The 21,524-nt window shown below is 45.4% G+C and overlaps 1 protein-coding gene across 1 annotated transcript in view; it reads left to right on the forward strand.

Moving 5' to 3' along the window:
- The window catches only part of CDC20 (cell division cycle 20), a 251,137-nt gene that overhangs the window by 78,670 nt on the left and 150,943 nt on the right, over positions 1-21,524 (forward strand). The window contains 1 exon segment of the mRNA XM_030207534.1: positions 5,793-5,921. Within this exon segment, the coding sequence (XP_030063394.1) occupies positions 5,793-5,921 (129 nt within the window).

Here is a 21,524-nt window from a genome sequence, read left to right on the forward strand (position 1 = left end):
TGCTGGAACAGCGTGGGGAATTAACTGCCTAATGATTAATGCTAATATCATGCAAATGTATGCATGTTATTAACATTGATCCTCCTGGGAAAGCGCAGGAGGATTGTGCCCGAGCATGCACTGGCAGATCTCCAGACTCCCTAACACCTCCACACCCCAAAAAATATACCTGGTGGCTCAAGTGGGCTGCTGACGCAACCCTCCCACTCTCCCTGGTGGTCTATTGGTAAATCCTCACCGCCCCCCCCCCCCCCCCCCCCCAATATCTCTTGTTGGAGGAGGGAGCAACACTCCCTTCTCTTCCATCTATTGCTGCCTACAAAATGGTATGGTGGGAAAGACCCACTCAGCGCATCCCAGGAAGCGCAGGGCAGGGTGCTGCCATTTTGTCCTCGTGATTGGGGGGGGGGGGGGGGAGTTTACTACTACTACTACTACTACTTAACATTTCTAGAGCGCTACTAGGGTTACGCAGCGCTGTACAATTTAACAAAGAGAGACAGTCCCTGCTCAAAGAGCTTACAATCTAATAGACAAGTGAACGGTCGGTCCGATCGGGGCAGTCAAGGTCCGGGGGTCCTGTGGACCCCCAGGACACGGTGGCAGCCCAGTCTGACAGTGATAGCCTGGGCTGGGGCAGATGCCTTAACCCTAACTCTGAGCTGGCATAGGGTTAAGGTGCTATTCAACCCCGATGATTATGGCGCAGGTAAATGCAGGTGCTAGTCCGGTGCTATTGGCCTCTAGCACCTGCATTTATCTTTAATCATTGGGCTGTGAGTGCTGCCATAGAACAATGGGTTCAAATCTGGAGGCTGTGCCTTTTTCAGGGTTTCAAACAGTAATGGAAGGTCCTAAGAAGCTGATTCAAGGTTTCTAGCAAAACTTATGTAAGATGAGATGATGGGCCATGAAATACTTCATAGGTACAAACCATGCACAAAAATCTGATAATTTGCAAGCAAAAATCTCAAGAGTTCCTGAACTGGTCTTCGGACGCTCCCAGCCCCCTCAACCAGGCTATTCACGGTAATTATCTAAAACAGTCAATCCACAAGATGAAAAACGACTCTACTTAAAGGGAAAAGGCCTCCAAGAGCTCCGAGATCAAAAACTGATTTCATGGGGCTTAAACAGACACAGTGGCCTCTCATCATAGGCCAAAAACCCTAAGATGCCACAGATCTAAAAAAAATTTTTTTTCTGTGATCAAAATGTAAACTCAATGAGAATTAAACTCTAAGTGATAGTATATCAGTCTTCTGTACGTAGATCACTACTGGAGCATCACACGCTATCCAATATACATTACTGCACTTATCTTTATTAAGTGGTGCTCGTAGGATGCTGCTCTCCGCTGTGCGGTCCTTCACTTACTGCCCTGAGCCGCCGATGGCCAGCGTTTCGCTGCTTCTTCAGGGTCTCAGGCTGCAACTGGAAAAAAAAAAAAAAACAAGTAGTCTAGATCCAGCGTAATGGGCATACACAGAATCACAAAAAATATAAAGAAAAAACTCAAAACAGCACAGTACACGGGACACTCGCACAGCTCTCTACAGCAGCGTACTACATCTGAACTGCCGCCACTGTGTACTATGATATAGTGTTTGTGACGTCAGACGCCCATACCCAAGAAACCAATCGGATGCCTAGAAAAAATGACACCATTCTAGGCAGGCATTCAAACCGATTGGTTCTAAAGAGTGGAGTTTAAAGATCCACTTTTGTTCATGCTGTAATAGAAGTCTCCGATGATCACCCCCTCGCGGGGACTTCAAAACTTCCTGCAAAACTAGGCACTTTAAATCTTCAAACTTTGGCCATTCGCTTGACAGAGCATAGAAGTGCAATCAACACACACAAGATAGGTTTGCCATTGGTAGCGCACTGTATTAATCAATCACATACCTTTGAAGATTTGAAGTGCCTAGTTTTGCAGGAAGTTTTGAAGTCCCCGCGAGGGGGTGATCATCGGAGACTTCTATTACAGCATGAACAAAAGTGGATCTTTAAACTCCTCTCTTTAGAACCAATCGGTTTGAATGCCTGCCTAGAATGGTGTCATTTTTTCTAGGCATCCGATTGGTTTCTTGGGTATGGGCGTCTGACGTCACAAACACTATATCATAGCACACAGTGGCAGCAGTTCAGATGTAGTACGCTGCTGTAGAGAGCTGTGCGGGTGTCCCGTGTATTGTGCTGTTTTGAGTTTTTTCTTTATATTTTTTGTGATTCTGTGTATGCCCATTACGCTGGATCTAGACTACTTGCTTTTTTCTTCCAGTTGCAGCCTGAGACCCTGAAGAAGCAGCGAAATGCTGGCCATCGTCGGCTCAGGGCAGTAAGTGAAGGACCGCACAGCGGAGAGCAGCATCCTACGAGCACCACTTAATAAAGATAAGTGCAATAGTGTATATTGGATAGCGTGTTATGCTCCAGTAGTGATCTGCATGCAGAAGACTGATATACTATCACTTAGAGTTTAATTCTCATTTTATTTATTTATTTATTTGTAGCATTTTTATCCCACATTTTCCCATCAATTTGCAGGCTCGATGTGGCTCATTGAGTTTACATTTTGACCACAGAGAAAATTTTTTTTTTAGATCTGTGGCATCTTAGAGTTTTTGGCCTATGATGAAGAGAAGACCACTGTGTCTGATTAAGCCCTGTGAGATCAGTTTTTGATCTCGGAGCTCTTTGAGGCCTTTTCCCTTTAAGTAGAGTCGTTTTTCATCTTGTGGATTGTTTGACTGTTTTAGATACTTTTGTGCTTCTACACCACTTGTTTAGTTTTATAGTTTATTTACAGTAATTATGCATGAGACAAATTAGCATGCACTCTGTACGGAGATATTTCATGAGTGTTCATTTTGGATATTTTTTAGAAAAAAAAAGCCTGTGTGTACAGTGAGGATCGAGTTAAAACCACTGTTAGAATAAGAGGAACTAGGGTGATAGACTGAGGGCATCAGAATCTTTTCACCGAAATGGTAGTGATGGTGATGCTTGAGATTTAAAAAAAAAAAAAAGCCTAGAATAAGCAGAAACTCTTGCCCCATCCTTGGCCACCTTTAAATCTAGACTGAAAGCCCACCTCTTTAACATTGCTTTTGACTCGTAGCCACTCGCCTCCACCTACCCTCCTCTCTTCCTTCCCGTTCACATTAATTGATTTGATTTGCTTACTTTATTTATTTTTTGTCTATTAGATTGTAAGCTCTTTGAGCAGGGACTGTCTTCTATGTTTGTGCAGCGCTGCGTACGCCTTGTAGCGCTATAGAAATGCTAAATAGTAGTAGTACTACTACTACTACTACTACTACTACTTAACATTTCTAGAGCGCTACTAGGGTTACGCAGCGCTGTACAATTTAACAAAGAGAGACAGTCCCTGCTCAAAGAGCTTACAATCTAATAGACAAGTGAACGGTCGGTCCGATAGGGGCAGTCTGGATTCACCGAACGGTAAGGGTTAGGTGCCGAACGCAGCATTGAAGAGGTGGGCTTTAAGCAAAGACTTGAAGACGGGCAGGGAGGGGGTTTGGCGTAAGGGTTCAGGAAGGTTGTTCCAAGCATAGGGTGAGGCGAGGCAGAGTGAGCGGAGCCTGGAGTTGGCGGTGGTGGAGAAGGGTACTGAGAGGAGGGATTTATCCTGTGAACGGAGGTTACGGGCGGGAACGTAAGGGGAGATGAGGGTAGAAAGATAGTGAGGGGCAGCAGACTGAGTGCATTTGTAGGTAAGAAGGAGAAGCTTGAATTGAATGCGGTATCTGATCGGAAGCCAGTGAAGTGACCTGAGGAGAGGGGTGATATGAGTATATTGGTTCTGGCGGAATATGAGACGTGCAGCAGAGTTCTGAACAGACTGAAGGGGGTATAGATGGCTAAGTGGGAGGCCGGTGAGGAGTAAGTTGCAGTAGTCCAGGCGAGAGGTAATGAGAGCGTGGACGAGAGTTCGGGTGGTGTGTTCAGAGAGGAAAGGGCGAATTTTGCTGATGTTAAAGAGGAAGAAGCGACAGGTCTTGGCTATCTGCTGGATATGCGCAGAGAAGGAGAGAGAGAGGAGTCAAGGATGACTCCGAGGTTGCGGGCAGATGAGACGGGGAGGATGAGGGTGTTATCAACTGAGATAGAAAGTGGAGGAAGAGGAGAAGTGGGTTTTGGTGGAAAGACGATAAGCTCGGTCTTGGACATGTTCAGTTTCAGGTGGCGGTTGGACATCCAGGCAGCAATGTCGGATAAGCAGGCCGATACCTTTGCCTGGGTCTCCGCGGTGATGTCTGGTGTGGAGAGATACAGTTGGGTGTCATCAGCATAGAGATGATACTGGAAACCATGAGATGAGATCAGGGAGCCCAGGGAAGAGGTGTAGATTGAGAAGAGAAGGGGTCCAAGGACTGATCCCTGGGGAACACCAACAGATAAGGGGATGGGGATGGAGGAAGATCCATGAGAGTGAACTTTGAAGGTGCGGTGAGAGAGATAGGAGGAGAACCAGGAGAGGACAGAGCCCTGGAACCCAAATGAGGACAGTGTGGCAAGAAGTAAGTCATGATTAACAGTGTCAAAAGCGGTGGATAGATCGAGGAGGATGAGGATGGAGTAGTGGCCTCTGGATTTGGCAAGGAACAGGTCATTACAGACTTTAGAGAGTGCTGTTTCTGTCGAGTGAAGAGGGCGAAAACCGGATTGAAGCGGATCAAGGATGGCATGAGAGGAGAGAAAATCAAGGCAGCGGCTGTGGACTGCGCGCTCAAGTGTCTTGGAGAGGAAGGGTAGGAGGGAGATGGGGCGGTAGTTGGAGGGACAGGTAGGGTCTAGTGATGGTTTTTTGAGGAGTGGCGTGACTACAGCATGCTTGAAGGTGTCGGGGACAGTTGCAGTGGAGAGAGAGAGGTTGAGGATATGACAGATGGAGGGGGTGATAGTAGGAGAGATGGTGTTAAGTAAGTTGGTGGGGATGGGATCAGAGGAACAAGTGGTGCATTTTGAGGAGGAAAGAAGGCGGGCGGTTTCCTCCTCGGAGATATCAGGAAAGGAGGAGAAGGAGGTCTGGGTTGGTTGGTTGAGGGAGAGGGTTGAAGGGTGAAGAGGAGGAGGTGGCTTGGTAGTGAACTCAAGGTTGATCTTTTGCACCTTGTCGCGGAAGTAGTCAGCCAGTGATTGAGGAGAGAGCGAGGGGGGGGGGGTGGGAGCGGAGGGCACTTTGAGGAGGGAGTTAAGGTTGGCGAAGAGACGACGAGGGTTAGAGCTGAGAGAATTAGTCAATTGGGTGTAATAGTCCTGTTTGGCAAGGAATAGTGAGGACTGGAAGGAGGATAGCATGAACTTGTAGTGAAGGAAATCTGAATGGGTGCGAGATTTCCTCCAGAGGCGTTCAGCAGATCGGGTGCAGGAGTGAAGGTAACGGATGCAAGGGGTCAGCCAGGGCTGGGGATTAGTACGCCTTGTGGGACGGGAGGTGGATGGTGCAAGGGTGTCCAGAGCAGAGGAGAGAGTGGCATTGTAAGTGGAGACAGCCTCGTCGACAGACTCGGAGGACATGATGGAGGGGAGGAGATTAGAAATACTAGATGATAAGGTGGGAGGGTCAATAGCCTGGAGATTCCTGGAAGTAGTGGTTAATGTTGTAGTATAATTACAAAGAAGTGAGGGGAAAAACCAAATATCAACTGTGGTATGTGGCATTGTACTAGGAATAAATGTGAAATCGCATGGATCCGAGCATGACTAGGTAAAGATCGTTAAGGTAATTCCTAAGGACCTTTTAAAAAATTTTTTTTATTCAGAATATCAGAATACTCTGAAAGTCCTCTACAGTCAGCGAACTACACCTGGATCTATCAGAAAGGCAAGCAGATACATCCCTTCCATGCCTGACAGAATACTCGATGCTCCTGAGATCAGAAATGATTATTGTAAGTATTAACCTAAAGCCATATTTGTGCAATACTCCTAGAAAGATGAACCCCAGGGAGCAGAATGGTCGTAACAAATTGAGCTAGAAGTTTCATGGATCATTTGGGCCGTGCGATTATATTTTTAGCTATATATTTCTAGTTCTCTTTACAACATGATTGCATGATAAGTTACTGAATGTTACTGTCCTTAAGGTTTTTTTGTTCTTTCTCATGTATCACACAGATGGTTTTCATAGAAAATTTAATGTGTTCTGATTTATTGAAAATTTTAGTGACGGCATTTTAAAGAAAGGCAAGAGAGAAACGGAACAAGCAAAATTCCATAGTGTTACCTACCTCATTGTTTCCTCTTATATGCTGCAACAAATCACAACACTTCTCAAAGTTTCCATGAGAACATAAGAATAGCCATACTGGGTCAGGCCAGTATCCTACTTCCAACAGTGGTAAATCCAGGTCACAAGTACCTGGCAGAAGCCCACTTGGTAGCCACATTCCATGCTACCAGTCCAGGGGCAAGCAGTGGCTTCCCCCATGTCCATCTCAATAACAGACTGACCTTTTCCTCCATGAACTTGTCCAAACCTTTTCTTCAACCCATATACCTTAACTGCTGTTACCACATCCTCCGACACTGAGTTCCAGAGCTTAACTATTCTTTGAGTGAAAAAATATTTCCTCCTAGTTTTAAAAGTATTTCCATGTAATTTTATTGTGTCCCCCCAGCCTTTGTACTTTTTGAAAGAATGAAAAATTGATTCACTTCTACCCGTTCTACACCACTCAGTATTTTATAGACCTCAATTATATTCCCCCTCAGCCATCTGTTTTCCAAACTGAAGAGCCCTAACCTCCTCATACGAGAGAAGTTCATCCTCTTTATCATTTTGATCGCTCTTCTTTGAACCTTTTTCGGATACAAGATGGTGAGCCCTTGGACTGCAGCCAGAGCTGCGGCTGACAAGTTCCCCGGGCTGGCACAAGGCAGGAGTCAAGGCAAGATGAACTAAGGCAGGAACTGAAGCAAGGCTGGAACCATAGCAGAGATATGACTAGGCTGAACAGACAGAACTAGACAGGGCAAGGCAGACTTGGCCAAGCTGGACAACAGGACAGGAACTGGATCTAGACATGACAAAACACTAAATTAGACAAGGCAGGAACTCGGAGATGAGGCAGGACTGGAGCTTGACAGGAACTCGGACATGAGGCAGTGCTGGAGCTTTAAGGCAAGGCTTGAACTTTAAGGCAAGGGTACGTTCAAGGCTCGGCAGGCACTGGAGTTGATACAGGCACTACGGAACAAGGCAGGAATGACAGAACTTGCAAGGCAGGAGTCTACATAAGCAAATCCCAAGAGGACCTGTTGCAAAGGTGTCTGAAGGATGAAGAAGGTCCTCCTTAAATCCCTTCTGAACTTGAAGTACAGGCTGAGGTAGACGTCCCGGAGTCCCTGCTGCAAATCTACAAAAGCACACCCTGCGCATTCGTACCTGAGTCAGCCATCACTCTGACGGAAATGGATCAGCAAGCTGTAGGATCACCGAAGATGCCCGGGAAGCCAGGGAGAGTGAGTCAGGGTTCTAGGGGAGATATGGCGACCAGAATTGAATTCAATACTCAAGGTGAGGTTGCACCATGGAACGATAGAGGTATTATAATATTCTTGGTCTTATTTTGCATCCCTTTACTAGTAATTCCTAGCATCTTGTTTGTTTCTTTGGCCACCGCCGCACACTGGGCAGAAGATTTCAGCGTATTATCTACAATGACACCTAGATCTTTTTCTTGAGTGCTGACTCCTAAAGTGGACCCTAGCATCAGGTAACTATGATTTGGGTTATTCTTCCCAAGGTGCATCACTTTGCATTTATCCACATTAAAGTTCATCTGCCATTTGGATGCCCAGTCTTCCAGTTTCCTAAGGTCTTCCTGCAGGTTTTCACAATCCGCATGCGTTTTGCTGACTTTGAATAGTTTTGTGTCGACTGCAAATTTAATCACCTCACTCGTCAAACCAATTTCCAGATCATTTTTTATAAATATGTTAAATAGCACAGGTCCAGTACAGATCCCCATGGCACTCCAATGTTCACCCTCCATTGAGAGAAATGATCATTTAACCCTACTCTCTGTTTTCTCCCCCTGTCAGTAACTTAGTCATTTGCGCCACACCAAATTGCCTAGTAGATTCATTCATTTCTACCCTCAAAATCGCTAAACCCCTCTCCACCCCTTCTACCTGGCCACACCATTCCCCTCCCTCCCTCCCTCCCCTTGCCCTTCCTCTAATTTGATAGCCTGGGTTCCAAAATGGGACCCATCATGTGTGAGCACCCCATTCTCTTCCCCCCCCCCTCCCCCCCCAATCTAAGGTTACAACATTAACTACATTATCGAGCTGGTGCTGATTATAATATACTGAGACAAAATATATGCACTTATAATAAGAAAGAAGAAAGAGGAGGAACCCCCCCCCCCCCCCCCCCCCAGAGAAGATCAAGTTCCTTGGGTATCTATATATGTTACCAAAAAGTCCAATAAAGGTCCCAAAGAGAATCCAATGGCAAGTCCACTGGTGGCCTTCACCGCTGCCCCGTCGCCCAATCTCCAATTTATCCCAATCCTCTGGAACAGATTGTCAAAGTTTAACCATAGTAGAAGACTGTGGTCCAGTATCCATAAATTTCCATCTCGGATTCCCAGATTCAGTGGACTGAAAAATAATGCTTGTAAAGTAATGAGGTCCCAGTAGGTCTAGACACTATGGGGTAAGTACACACAGGCCTCGTGCCACAGGTCCAAACATAAAGGCCTCAATGTCACAGGTGTGTGGGAGAAAGAAAAGAAATAAAACAAAAAAACCTAGTTTTTATCATGTCTACAGATGCTCATAAACTTCTCTCTTCAACTATATTTTATGGAACCAGTCCCAGCAATAGCCACTAAGTAGGGCAGCATAGACCAAGTTCAGTTAGATGGACCTCCTGAAGCTTCCTGTCCTCCTCCAAGTTTGCAACACAGGCTGGGCTTCCCCCAGTGTATGACATACAAAAGTAGTGCCTTCATGATGTACTGTTAATATGGCCAGATAGAGCAGCACAAAGCAAACAGTTTGGTACAAATGGTGGCAAAAGCCTTACGCTGCGCCGCCACCACTGAGGCGTAATCTTGAAAACATAATCGCTTATTTTCATAGCTCAGTTTATTCCCAGTCCGTACCGCTTGCATAATGGCAGATTTGTGGGTGAAATTGAGGACTTTCAATATTACTACTCTCTGCCTAGAAGCTGTAGTTTGTTTAGGGCCCAACCTATGTACCCGTTCTACTTGAAGAGGTCCATAACATGTAGGTAATTTAAGTTCACGCATCAACCACAGTTCCAAAAAACTCATCAACTCTTTGTCCACTATGGATTCTGGAAGGCCTACCAAACGAAGAATATTCCTCTGGCTTCTGTTCTCTAGATCATCTACTTTCCAATACCGCAACTTGCTTTACCTATTGTGCGTGAGAGTCCTCCATGGTGGTAACTCTGTCCTCCACCCCATTCTTCACGTCTGCCATTCAACCTGATCTCTAGCGAGCTCTCCAGTTGTGCCTGCAATTTCTCCATTTAGCATCAATCGGAGAAAGTCGCCTCTCCAACATGACTTCCAGAGCCAAAGTCATTTCTGATGGAATTTCTGCTATCCTCGCTGAGGATACTGATTGTTCCGATGGCTTCGGGGGCAGCACCATTTTGTTTTCCCCTACTCGGCTTTGAGCTTTCTCTTTTGCGTGCGATCTAGGAAGCTGAGATTCCGTAAAAGTAACTCAAGAGGTTTACCAAATGCTGCCAACCTGAAAAAATGCCAGCTTGGGCCAATGGTCTAAAGATATTTGGGGTTTTTAACTGGGGAAGCTAGAGGAGCTCTTTCTAGCAGCTGCTTCCGGTCATGCCGTCAAGTGACTGTCTATACAATTCCTCCTTTAAACCCCAATCTTTGTTCCCAAAGCACAGAGCAAAATAATGTTCTCTTTCCAGAGAAATGTCGTCTTCTCTCAGAACTTCCCATCCCCTTTATTATTTTAGTTGTCCTTCGTACCTTTTCTAATTCCGCTATATCTGTTTTTGAGATGCGGTGAACAGAATTGCACACAGTGTTTGAGGTGTGGTTGTACCATAGAACGATACAGAGGCATAAGATTCTTATTTTTGTTTTCCATTCCTTTACTAATAATTCTTAGCATTCTATTTGCTTTCTTAGCCACCTCTGCACACTGAACAGAGGGTTTCAACGTATCAACATTGACACCAAGATCCTTTTCTTCGGCGGTGACTCCTAATGTGGAACCTTGCATAAAATGGTCACTGTACTGTCGGTTTACAGTATTTTGTATAACTTCAATTGCAGACCAAATAGAGTCCAGAGTAATTGAAGAAATTCCCAGAGCTAGACTTGATGTCTCAGCTTCCTCAGAATATTGAATTCTACCTTTTACAGCACTACTTGAACAGAGTGTCATTACCTTGTGTAGTGGTCAGGGAAAGAAAATCCTCAGGTTTCGCTGGTTTGACTCTGGCTTAAGTGATTCTCCCCCAACTACTGCCGCTACAGAAGCCCCTTCAGCAAACTGCAAAGTAGTGGTTTTACTCATGGTTCTAGCACCAGGTCTGCGGGGCTCAGATGTTTAAATTTAAACTGGATTCTCTTGCCTTTGTCAATGGAGACTGTCCCGTTCTGGCTCCTCAGGTGACAAATCACTTGATGGGCTAGGTTAGGGGGACAGAAGACTTAGTTGGGTAAGTCTTGACCACCCCCTTCCACATATTTTCCATCTCACTGACCTCACACAGCAGTGAGGAGCACATCTGCTCACCTTGGCTGCCATCTTGCTCCTCTGTTTCCACTTGTGAAAAGGGACCACATTAGTCCTTTTCTAGTCCTTTGGAGCCTTTTCTTTTTCCAGACATCTATTAAAAACATCCTTTTTGAAGGGTTCTAGAGGGAGATACAGGCACAGACATGCGCTATTGGCAATAAAAATTCTACACATGGTGAAGGTTGTTAGACACAGGTTTTATTCTTTTGAAATGAAGTTAAACTGTATGGGTATTGTACTGTTTTTGTGCATTCCTGTTTTTTTTATGGGAGTTTACAGTAATGGGGTGGGGGTTCTCTTCTTTAAAATGGGGATCACAGTGTTTGCTTTCTAGATGAGTTTGAGTATTTTATATAATGTTGTACTTTATTATTCAATTTTTTGATGTTTGTATTGCTGTTTTTGTGATCCTGAATAAAACTATTTAAACTTAAATAACATCCTTAAAAGGACCAGCCAGCACTCCCTGAGCTTCCTCAAATCCCAGGATACTGCGTTAGCCGGCTCCATGGCTTTGTTCACTTTCATTTTGCAAGTTGTTCATGAACAAACTTTTTCCATGAATAGTGTGGTTATCTATTTCTTTTTCTGCTGGAAGGAGGGCATGGACTGGAGGCACTTGTTGCTTGGAATGCTGGAGGGGAGGGAGTTTGTAGAGTAGGGAGAGGTTGAGAGGTAGTAAGGTATTGCTGAGCTATATGTGGGAGGGAGTCAGGGTGTCGAGGGGCTGGTGAGGTTGAAGGAAGAGGGAGAGGAGCATGAGATCTTGTTCTCTAGTTCATAAAATCATCCACGGAAATGCCCCAGCATACATGTCAGATCTGGTAGACCTACCACCCAGGAATGCTAAAAGGTCATCCCGCACATTCCTAAATCTACACTTTCCCAGTTGTAAAGGCCTAAAATACAAACTAACGCATGCGTCTAACTTTTCTTACCTGAGCACACAGTTATGGAACGCATTGCCGCGCAGTTTAAAAACCACTTATGAACTAACTAACTTTCGCAAATCCCTGAAGACCCACCTATTCAACAAGGCATACCAAGAAGAGCAGCAACCATAAATGTAATTCATCGCAACCTTACCTAATAGCAACACTGTTCGTTTATAACTACTTGTTTTGAATTTCGATCGCTATTTTCTATGACATCTCCACCCTACCTACTATCAGGAATGTTTTCTACTTATTTTACTTGTTTAAATTTCGATTATGCTTCTCCTTATGTAATACTGTCATCTCCCAATGTACTATCTACTAATAACACATTGAAAGCCACATTGAGCCTGCAAAGAGGTAGGAAAATGTGGGATACAAATGCAATAAATAAATAAAAAAAATCTTGCTAGGTACTTGTGACCTGGCTTTGACCACTGTTGGAAACAGGATACTGGACTTGATGGATCTTCAGTCTGTTCCAGTATGACAGTGCTCATGTTTTTATGAATTTGATATCAAAGAGGGAAAAGGAATGGGAATTGATATACTGCCCTCCTGTGGTTTTTGCAACTACATTCAGGATGGGGGTTGCTGGGTAGGGATGGGGAAGTCTAAGTAGTTATTTAAAAATTAGTTTGGAAAACTGAAGGGATGGTTGGAGAGTGTGTTTGACCGGGTGAAAGATCTAATGTTTAGGGGGTATGCATTTCACAGTGTACCTTGCAGTGGGAAAAATTGATGAGATGACACTACAATCTTTTTTTTTTTTGGCCTATGGTGACTTTTCAAGTTTAATCAGACTTGATATACCGCCAATCAATTGCTTTCCTGAGTGATTTACAATAATCAATTAGGAAATAAATCAATAAATAGGAAAGTCAAGAGTAAATATAAATGTAGCACCACTTTTTGAACTATCCGCTAAAGGGCACAAAGTCGTAATATTACGAGTTATGTGCATCCTGAAAAATAAGTTTTAAGGCTAGATTTAAATTTTATGAAGGATTCTTCTATGCATAAGTCATGGGGGAATAGTCTCGTTTTAGCTCTGTACCCATTGCTACATAAGTACATAAGTAATGCCATACTGGGAAAAGACCAAGGGTCCATCGAGCCCAGCATCCTGTCCACGACAGCGGCCAATCCAGGCCAAGGGCACCTGGCAAGCTTCCCAAACGTACAAACATTCTATACATGTTATTCCTGGAATTGTGGATTTTTCCAAGTCCATTTAATAGCGGTTTATGGACTTGTCCTTTAGGAAACCGTCCAACCCCTTTTTAAACTCTGCTAAGTTAACCGCCTTCACCACTTTCTCTGGCAACGAATTCCAGAGTTTAATTACACGTTGGGTGAAGAAAAATTTTCTCCGATTTGTTTTAAATTTACTACACTGTAGTTTCATCGCATGCCCCCTAGTCCTAGTATTTTTGGAAAGCGTGAACAGACGCTTCACATCCACCTGTTCCACTCCACTCATTATTTTTCAATACCTCTATCATGTCTCCCCTCAGCCGTCTCTTCTCCAAGCTGTATAGCCCTAGCCTCCTTAGTCTTTCTTCATAGGGAAGTCGTCCCATCCCCGCTATCATTTTAGTCGCCCTTCGCTGCACCTTTTCCAATTCTACTATATCTTTCTTGAGATGCGGCGACCAGAATTGAACACAATACTCAAGGTGCGGTCGCACCATGGAGCGATACAACGGCATTATAACATCCTCACACCTGTTTTCCATACCTTTCCTAATAATACCCAACATTCTATTTCCTTTCTTAGCCGCAGCAGCACACTGAGCAGAAGGTTTCAGTGTGTTATCGACGACGACACCCAGATCCCTTTCTTGGTCCGTAACTCCTAACGTGGAACCTTGCATGACGTAGCTATAATTTGGGTTCTTTTTTCCCCACATGCATCACCTTGCACTTGCTCACATTAAACATCATCTGCCATTTAGCCGCCCAGTCTCCCAGTCTCGTAAGGTCCTCTTGTAATTTTTCACAATCCTGTCGCGATTTAACGACTTTGAATAACTTTGTGTCATCAGCAAATTTAATTACCTCGCTAGTTACTCCCATCTCTAAATCATTTATAAATATATTAAAAAGCAGCGGTCCTAGCACGGACCCCTGAGGAACCCCACTAACTACCCTTCACCATTGTGAATACTGCCCATTTAACCCCACTCTCTGTTTCCTATCCTTCAACCAGTTTTTAATCCACAATAGGACATTTCCTCCTATCCCATGACCCTCCAATTTCCTCTGTAGGCTTTCATGAGGTACCTTGTCAAACGCCTTTTGAAAATCCAGATACACAATATCAACCGACTCCCCTTTGTCCACATGTTTGTTCACTCCTTCAAAGAATTGAAGTAAATTGGTCAGGCAAGATTTCCCCACACAAAAGCCATGCTGACTTGGTCTCAGTAATCCATGTCCTCGGATGTGCTCTGTAATTTTGTTTTTAATAATAGCCTCTACCATTTTCCCCGGCACCGACGTCAGACTCACCGGTCTATAATTTCCCAGATCTCCCCTGCAGCCTTTTTTTAAAATGGGCGTTACATTGGCCACCCTCCAATCTTCTGGTACCACGCTCGATTTTAAGGATAAGTTGCATATCACTAGCAGTAGTTCCGCAAGCTCATTTTTCAGTTCTATCAGTACTCTAGGATGAATACCATCCGGTCCAGGAGATTTGCTACTCTTCAGTTTGCCGAACTGCCCCATTATGTCCTCCAGGTTTACCGTGAAGTCAGTAAGTTTCTCCGACTCGTCCGCTTGAAATACCATTTCCGACACCGGTATCCCACCCAAATCTTCCTCGGTGAAGACCGAAGCAAAGAATTCATTCAGTCTCTCCGCTACGTCTTTGTCTTCCTTGATCGCCCCTTTTACCCCTCGGTCATCCAGCGGCCCAACCGATTCTTTTGCCGGCTTCCTGCTTTTAATATACCGAAAAATTTTTTTACTATGTTTTTTTGCCTCTAATGCTATCTTTTTTTCATACTCCCTCTTGGCCTTCTTAATCTGCGCCTTGCATTTGCTTTGACACTCCTTATGCTGTTTCTTGTTATTTTCAGACAGTTCCTTCTTCCATTTTCTGAAGGCATTTCTTTTAGCCCTAATAGCTTCCTTCACCTCACTTTTCAACCAGGCCGGGTGTCTTTTGGACTTCCGTCTTTCTTTTCTAATTTGCGGAATATGTATGGCTTGGGCCTCCAGGATGGTATTTTTGAACAGCGTCCACGCCTGTTGTACAGTTTTTACTCTCTCAGTTGCCCCCCTAAGTTTTTTTTTTACCGTTCTTCTCATTTAACATAGTCTCCTATATGCAGAGTATATCTTTACATTCCTTGTTAATAGTATCTATTTTATTTTTGTTACATTTGTACCCTGCGCTTTCCCACTCATGGCAGGCTCAATGCGGCTTACATGGGGCAATGGAGGGTTAAGTGACTTGCCCAGAGTCACAAGGAGCTGCCTGTTACTTGCAGCAGATGAATCCAGGAACTAGTGGGTTAAGTCCGCCTACCAGCAGGTGGAGATAGAGGTAAACTAAAGGCAGTGATGCCAGACGGCCAGCTCCTTCCTCAGTTAGTATGTCTCTATCTCAGCAGGTGGTGGACGGCTTTTTCTCCAGCTCCTGGGCCTAAGGCCTCTGAGGGTGCTCCTGGGCCGGTGGCCAACTTGAGCCAGGGGTGGCGGACTGGTGCTGTCCCATTTGGCAGCATACGCAGCTGCTGGGTCTCTGCTGCACCTCAAATTCCCTCTGAACAGGCTTTTGCTGTTCCTTTCCTTCCCTGTTTCTTTCTGCCTCCTCACAAAAAAAAAAAAAAAAAAAGAGAGATAACCATAGAATTTGTTTAAAGGAAAAACGGAGAAGCACAGGGAAGTGTGTTTTTGCTGAGAGCAGGTTTGTGTTACTGTTGTCCGAGCCCTGTTTTCTGTGGCCTGCTTGTCTGAGCCTGCCTTGAAGTGGAGTCGGAGAGTTTTTTTTTTCGGCTCAGCTGTCAGTTCCTGTGCTTTCCTGGTCGGCCCCCCCCCCCCCCCCCCCCCCCCCCCCCCGAGAGCGTGCTTTCCCGTCTGGAGCCTGGCGATTCTCGCGCCATTTTGCGATCAGTCGTGGAGCCGGCTCCGGTAGCGGTTTTTGGGTAGAGCTGCTTCTCCGCTGGTAGGGGAGTCGGGGTGGCAGTCAGGCACTGTGGGCGGTGGTGCAGGTGCCGTGGCTGCAGCTTCCTCCGTTGCGGGGGAGGGGTTTTCGCCAGAGTTTATTTTGCTACTCCCATCAGGTGTTTTTGTTGAAATGGGCCTTGCCCCCCCCCCCCCCTCATGTGGCTGCGACAGCTTTGGCCTTTGATCCTCTCAGGGGGTCTGGGGGTAACCAAGAGATTTTGGGTTTTTCCCCAGAGGATTTCTCCTCCCTTAAAAAGCATAGGCTTTCTTTGGGGTCTGAGGAGGGGTCCTGCATATGGTTGCCTGCAGCTTCCTCCGTGGTGGCTCTCTTGGAGCAGATGGGGGTAGAGGACATGGAGGACGGTGTCCTCACTGACCAACCGGAGGACTCTTCCACCGTAAGGATTTTCCATAAGGAGGAGTTGTCCTCCTTTATCTCCCAGGCGCTGGAAGCCCTGAATATAGAGGACCCTGAGCTTGTGGCTTCTCAGATGGTCAACCCCAAGATGGCTAGTACCAGACAACCTTCTAAGGCCTTTCCGATACATGAAGCTATTGAAGAGTTGATTTTGGCCCAGAGGGTGGATCCGGATGGGGCGCTGAAAGTGGCCAGGGCTATGGCCCGGCTGTATCTGTTTTCAGCAGACCGTTTAGAGCACTTTGCTCTGCCTAGGGTGGATGCCCTGATGACGGCGGTCACTAAGAAGACTACTCTTCCAGGGGAAGGTGGTGTGGCACTTAAGGATATGCAAGACAGATTGCTAGAAGCCTTTTTAAAACGTGCCTTGAGGTGGCCGCTTTGACACTTCAAGCTTCTGTTTGTAGTTCTTATGCGGCTAGAGCTTGTCTCAGTTGGCTACATTCTGTCATGGATTCGATTTTGGAGTCTGATATGCCGGGAACTCCTCAGATGTCGCTGATGGATATTGGGCTGGCGTACTTGGCGGATGCCTTGTATGATTTGGTCTGTGCTTCGGCCAAACTCTCTGCGTCTTCTGTGGCTCCATCATTGTGCCGCATATATTTTCAGCAAGATGGCGACCTGATCGGACGCCAAGACGGGAGCTCAGCTGAAGATTGCTGGGATCTGTCGGAGATCGCGATCCGAGTAACCCCGTTGCACACGAGGAGGTGGAACACCTCAAACGCAATCGCTTACCCGGGAGAAACAAAAGAGGATCACAAGGTACGAGCCGAGAGTCAGAAACGAGACGGTGACTCGTAGGGACCGCGATCAGAGATAACGAGGCAATCAACTGACTCGCGGATTGGCACCCCAGCCTAACATCCAACCGAGGCCCGAGCTGCAGCGATCGTCCAAAGCACGGCCGTGAAACAGAGGCCGAGCATAGCTGCTTGCCCATCTTGAAGCCCGACCAGTCTCAAACTGGACGAAAATCCAATAATCGGACGGTAATCCAACTGCACCAAGGCTGCACTAAGTCGGCTGACTGAACGATCCTGAAGTTGATTGCGGATGTCTGAGCGGCGTATCCGTGGCCCGACCCATCCGAGAGGAAGAATTGTGGCCTGACCCAACTGAACGAAAGACCAGCTATGACAAGGCTGTGCCGAGGCAGACTGACAGCCCTGACTGACTGACGGCCTCCGGCAGAGATCGCCACGAGGTTGCGTTCCCATAACCGTAACTCCAGCTTAGCACACCAGAGAGGCTACCAAGGCATCTTGGCGCCCGGACGACGAGAGAAGGGAGACGCCGGCCGCGTGACCCGAGGAGATGGAACGAGGAGCCACGCATCCGAACAGACATCGACTGCCACCCGACTGCCGATTCCCCAAGCCATCCGAGAACACAAAGAACCCCCTCCGGATATAATCCCCGAAAGTGCCATCGATCGGAGCAGGGAGCCTGTGGAGCGACAGAGAAGGCCATACACGAGCAGAACAGTAGCGACCTCATCGCAACCCTGGACTGACCCGACTCACGATCAACCAACACAACACAAGGCAGGACGAGAAAGCCCACAAAGGTTAACTCTATGCTGTCTGTCTGCTGCCAACACTATAGCAAGGAACTCCGGTGGTAATTGCATGCCTGCACAGTTTAACTCTTTCTTTTGCTTGTTTATCTGCTACAACATTATAGCAAGAACTCCTATGACAAACTTAGGTGGGCAACTGAGAGAGTAAAAACTGTACAACAGGCGTGGACGCTGTTCAAAAATACCATCCTGGAGGCCCAGGCCATACATATTCCGCGAATTAGAAAAGAAAGACGGAAGTCCAAAAGACACCCGGCCTGGTTGAAAAGTGAGGTGAAGGAAGCTATTAGGGCTAAAAGAAACGCCTTCAGAAAATGGAAGAAGGAACCGTCTGAAAATAACAAGAAGCAGCATAAGGAGTGTCAAAGCAAATGCAAGGCGCAGATAAAGAAGGCCAAGAGGGATTACGAAAAAAAGATAGCATTAGAGGCAAAAAAACATAGTAAAAAATTTTTTCGGTATATTAAAAGCAGGAAGCCGGCAAAAGAATCGGTTGGGCCGCTGGATGACCGAGGGGTAAAAGGGGCGATCAAGGAAGACAAAGACGTAGCGGAGAGACTGAATGAATTCTTTGCTTCGGTCTTCACCGAGGAAGATTTGGGTGGGATACCGGTGTCGGAAATGGTATTTCAAGCGGACGAGTCGGAGAAACTTACTGACTTCACGGTAAACCTGGAGGACATAATGGGGCAGTTCGGCAAACTGAAGAGTAGCAAATCTCCTGGACCGGATGGTATTCATCCTAGAGTACTGATAGAACTGAAAAATGAGCTTGCGGAACTACTGCTAGTGATATGCAACTTATCCTTAAAATCGAGCGTGGTACCAGAAGATTGGAGGGTGGCCAATGTAACGCCCATTTTAAAAAAAGGCTGCAGGGGAGATCTGGGAAATTATAGACCGGTGAGTCTGACGTCGGTGCCGGGGAAAATGGTAGAGGCTATTATTAAAAACAAAATTACAGAGCACATCCGAGGACATGGATTACTGAGACCGAGTCAGCACGGCTTTTGTGTGGGGAAATCTTGCCTGACCAATTTACTTCAATTCTTTGAAGGAGTAAACAAACATGTGGACAAAGGGGAGTCGGTTGATATTGTGTATCTGGATTTTGAAAAGGCGTTTGACAAGGTACCTCATGAAAGGCTACAGAGGAAATTGGAGGGTCATGGGATAGGAGGAAATGTCCTATTGTGGATTAAAAACTGGTTGAAGGATAGGAAACAGAGAGTGGGGTTAAATGGGCAGTATTCACAATGGAGAAGAGTAGTTAGTGGGGTTCCTCAGGGGTCTATGCTAGGACCGCTGCTTTTTAATATATTTATAAATGATTTAGAGATGGGAGTAACTAGCAAGGTAATTAAATTTGCTGACGACACAAAGTTATTCAAAGTCGTTAACTCGCAACAGGATTGTGAAAAATTACAAGAGGACCGTACGAGACTGGGAGACTGGGCGGCTAAATGGCAGATGACGTTTAATGTGAGCAAGTGCAAGGTGATGCATGTGGGAAAAAAGAACCCGAATTATAGCTACGTCATGCAAGGTTCCACGTTAGGAGTTACGGACCAAGAAAGGGATCTTGGTGTCGTCGTCAATAACACACTGAAACCTTCTGCTCAGTGTGCTGCTGCGGCTAGGAAAGCGAATAGAATGTTGGGTATTATTAGGAAAGGTATGGAAAACAGGTGTGAGGATGTTATAATGCCGTTGTATCGCTCCATGGTGCGACCGCACCTTGAGTATTATGTTCAATTCTGGTCGCCGCATCTCAAGAAAGATATAGTAGAATTGGAAAAGGTGCAGCGAAGGGCGACTAAAATGATAGCGGGGATGGGACGACTTCCCTATGAAGAAAGACTAAGGAGGCTAGGGCTATTCAGCTTGGAGAAGAGACGGCTGAGGGGAGACTTGATGGAGGTATATAAAATAATGAGTGGAGTGGAGCAGGTGAATGTGAAGCGTCTGTTCACACTTTCCAAAAATACTAGGACTAGGGGGCATGCGATTAAACTACAGTGCAGTAAATTTAAAACAAATCGGAGAAAATGTTTCTTCACCCAACGTGTAATTAAACTCTGGAATTCATTACCGGAAAATGTGGTGAAGGCGGTTAGCTTAGCAGAGTTTAAAAAGGGGTTGGACGGTTTCCTAAAGGACAAGTCCATAAACCACTACTAAACGGACTTGGAAAAATCCAAAATCCCAGGAATAAGATGTATAGAATGTTTGTACGTTTGGGAAGCTTGCCAGGTGCCCTTGGCCTGGATTGGCCGCTATCGTGGACAAGATGCTGGGCTCGATGGACCCTTGGTCTTTTCCCAGTATGGCATTACTTATGTACTTATGTACACTTTGGGAGGCTAAGTTCCATAGGTTTCTATGGAACTTTGGGAGGCTAAGTGCTTTGAAAATGAGCTTGATAGACACTCTAAATACATGGCTGCCATGATTGCTAAAATCACTGTAATAAGAATGCTTCTGGTGCTTGCTTACAACTGATCCTAAGTGCATTGCTTTTAATTCCCGCCTCTAATTGCTTCTAAGTTCATTGCTTTTAGTGCCTGCTTACAATTGTTGCCGAGTGCATTGCTTTACAAATGATTTACTCCATTTAAACATGTAATGCTAATATAAACGTATTAACTGTTCCGCTACCGTGAAACACACGCCAAAACCTCTCCATCTGCCAATGTCCTAACATTCTTGAAATTAGACCTTTTAAAGTTCTATATACGACCCACCAAACATTTAATAACAACACAAAGAGACACGAACTATCACCTGCTACACAAATTGAATTATCACCTGCTACATAAACTGAATTATCACCTGCTACACAAATTGAAATACATACTACGAACCCAGAATAACAGCCAAAATGAAAACCAACATACTGATCATGATAATTTACTTACTCCCCCTAATACATCACGTATGGACCATTCCAAACACACACACCAACCTGCCCACAACATACGCACCCCATATACAATCTATGTATAACCCACCAGAACAAAAGAATAACAAACAACTAAAAGGAAAAACAAATACATACAGAACCAACCACCAGAAAGGGAAGAAAGGACATAACAAAACTAGACATCAGGAAAGCAGACACCTAATACAAATTAAGACATCAACGCCCCGAATCGAACCCTACCAATCAATCCAAATGGGATACGTAAACGCTAGATCAGTAGTATCCAAAACAGAAACCATAACAGACTGGATTACTGCAGACAATCTTGACCTCCTATTTATCACTGAAACCTGGGTCCATAACCTTCAAGACCCTATAATCTTAGAACTATGTCCACCAGGATACAGAATTACACACTGGACAAGAAACGGAAAAGGAGGAGGAGGAATAGCCATATTATACAAATCTGAATTCAACATCACAAACACAGCGGAATCTATTCAGCCACAACTTGAAATCGCTTCCATAAGAATAAGTCACCCAAACTTACAGGAACACCTTAACGCAGTCATACTCTACAGACCTCCAGGAAACTGGCGAGATAGCCAAACACACCTCATGGACTTTATCTCGAACACCTGTATCTCTTCCTCTAACATTATCATAATAGGAGATATCAACTTACACCTGGAA

This window comes from Microcaecilia unicolor, chromosome 6 (assembly GCF_901765095.1).
Source record: "Microcaecilia unicolor chromosome 6, aMicUni1.1, whole genome shotgun sequence".
Classification (NCBI taxonomy): Eukaryota; Metazoa; Chordata; class Amphibia; order Gymnophiona; family Siphonopidae; genus Microcaecilia; species Microcaecilia unicolor.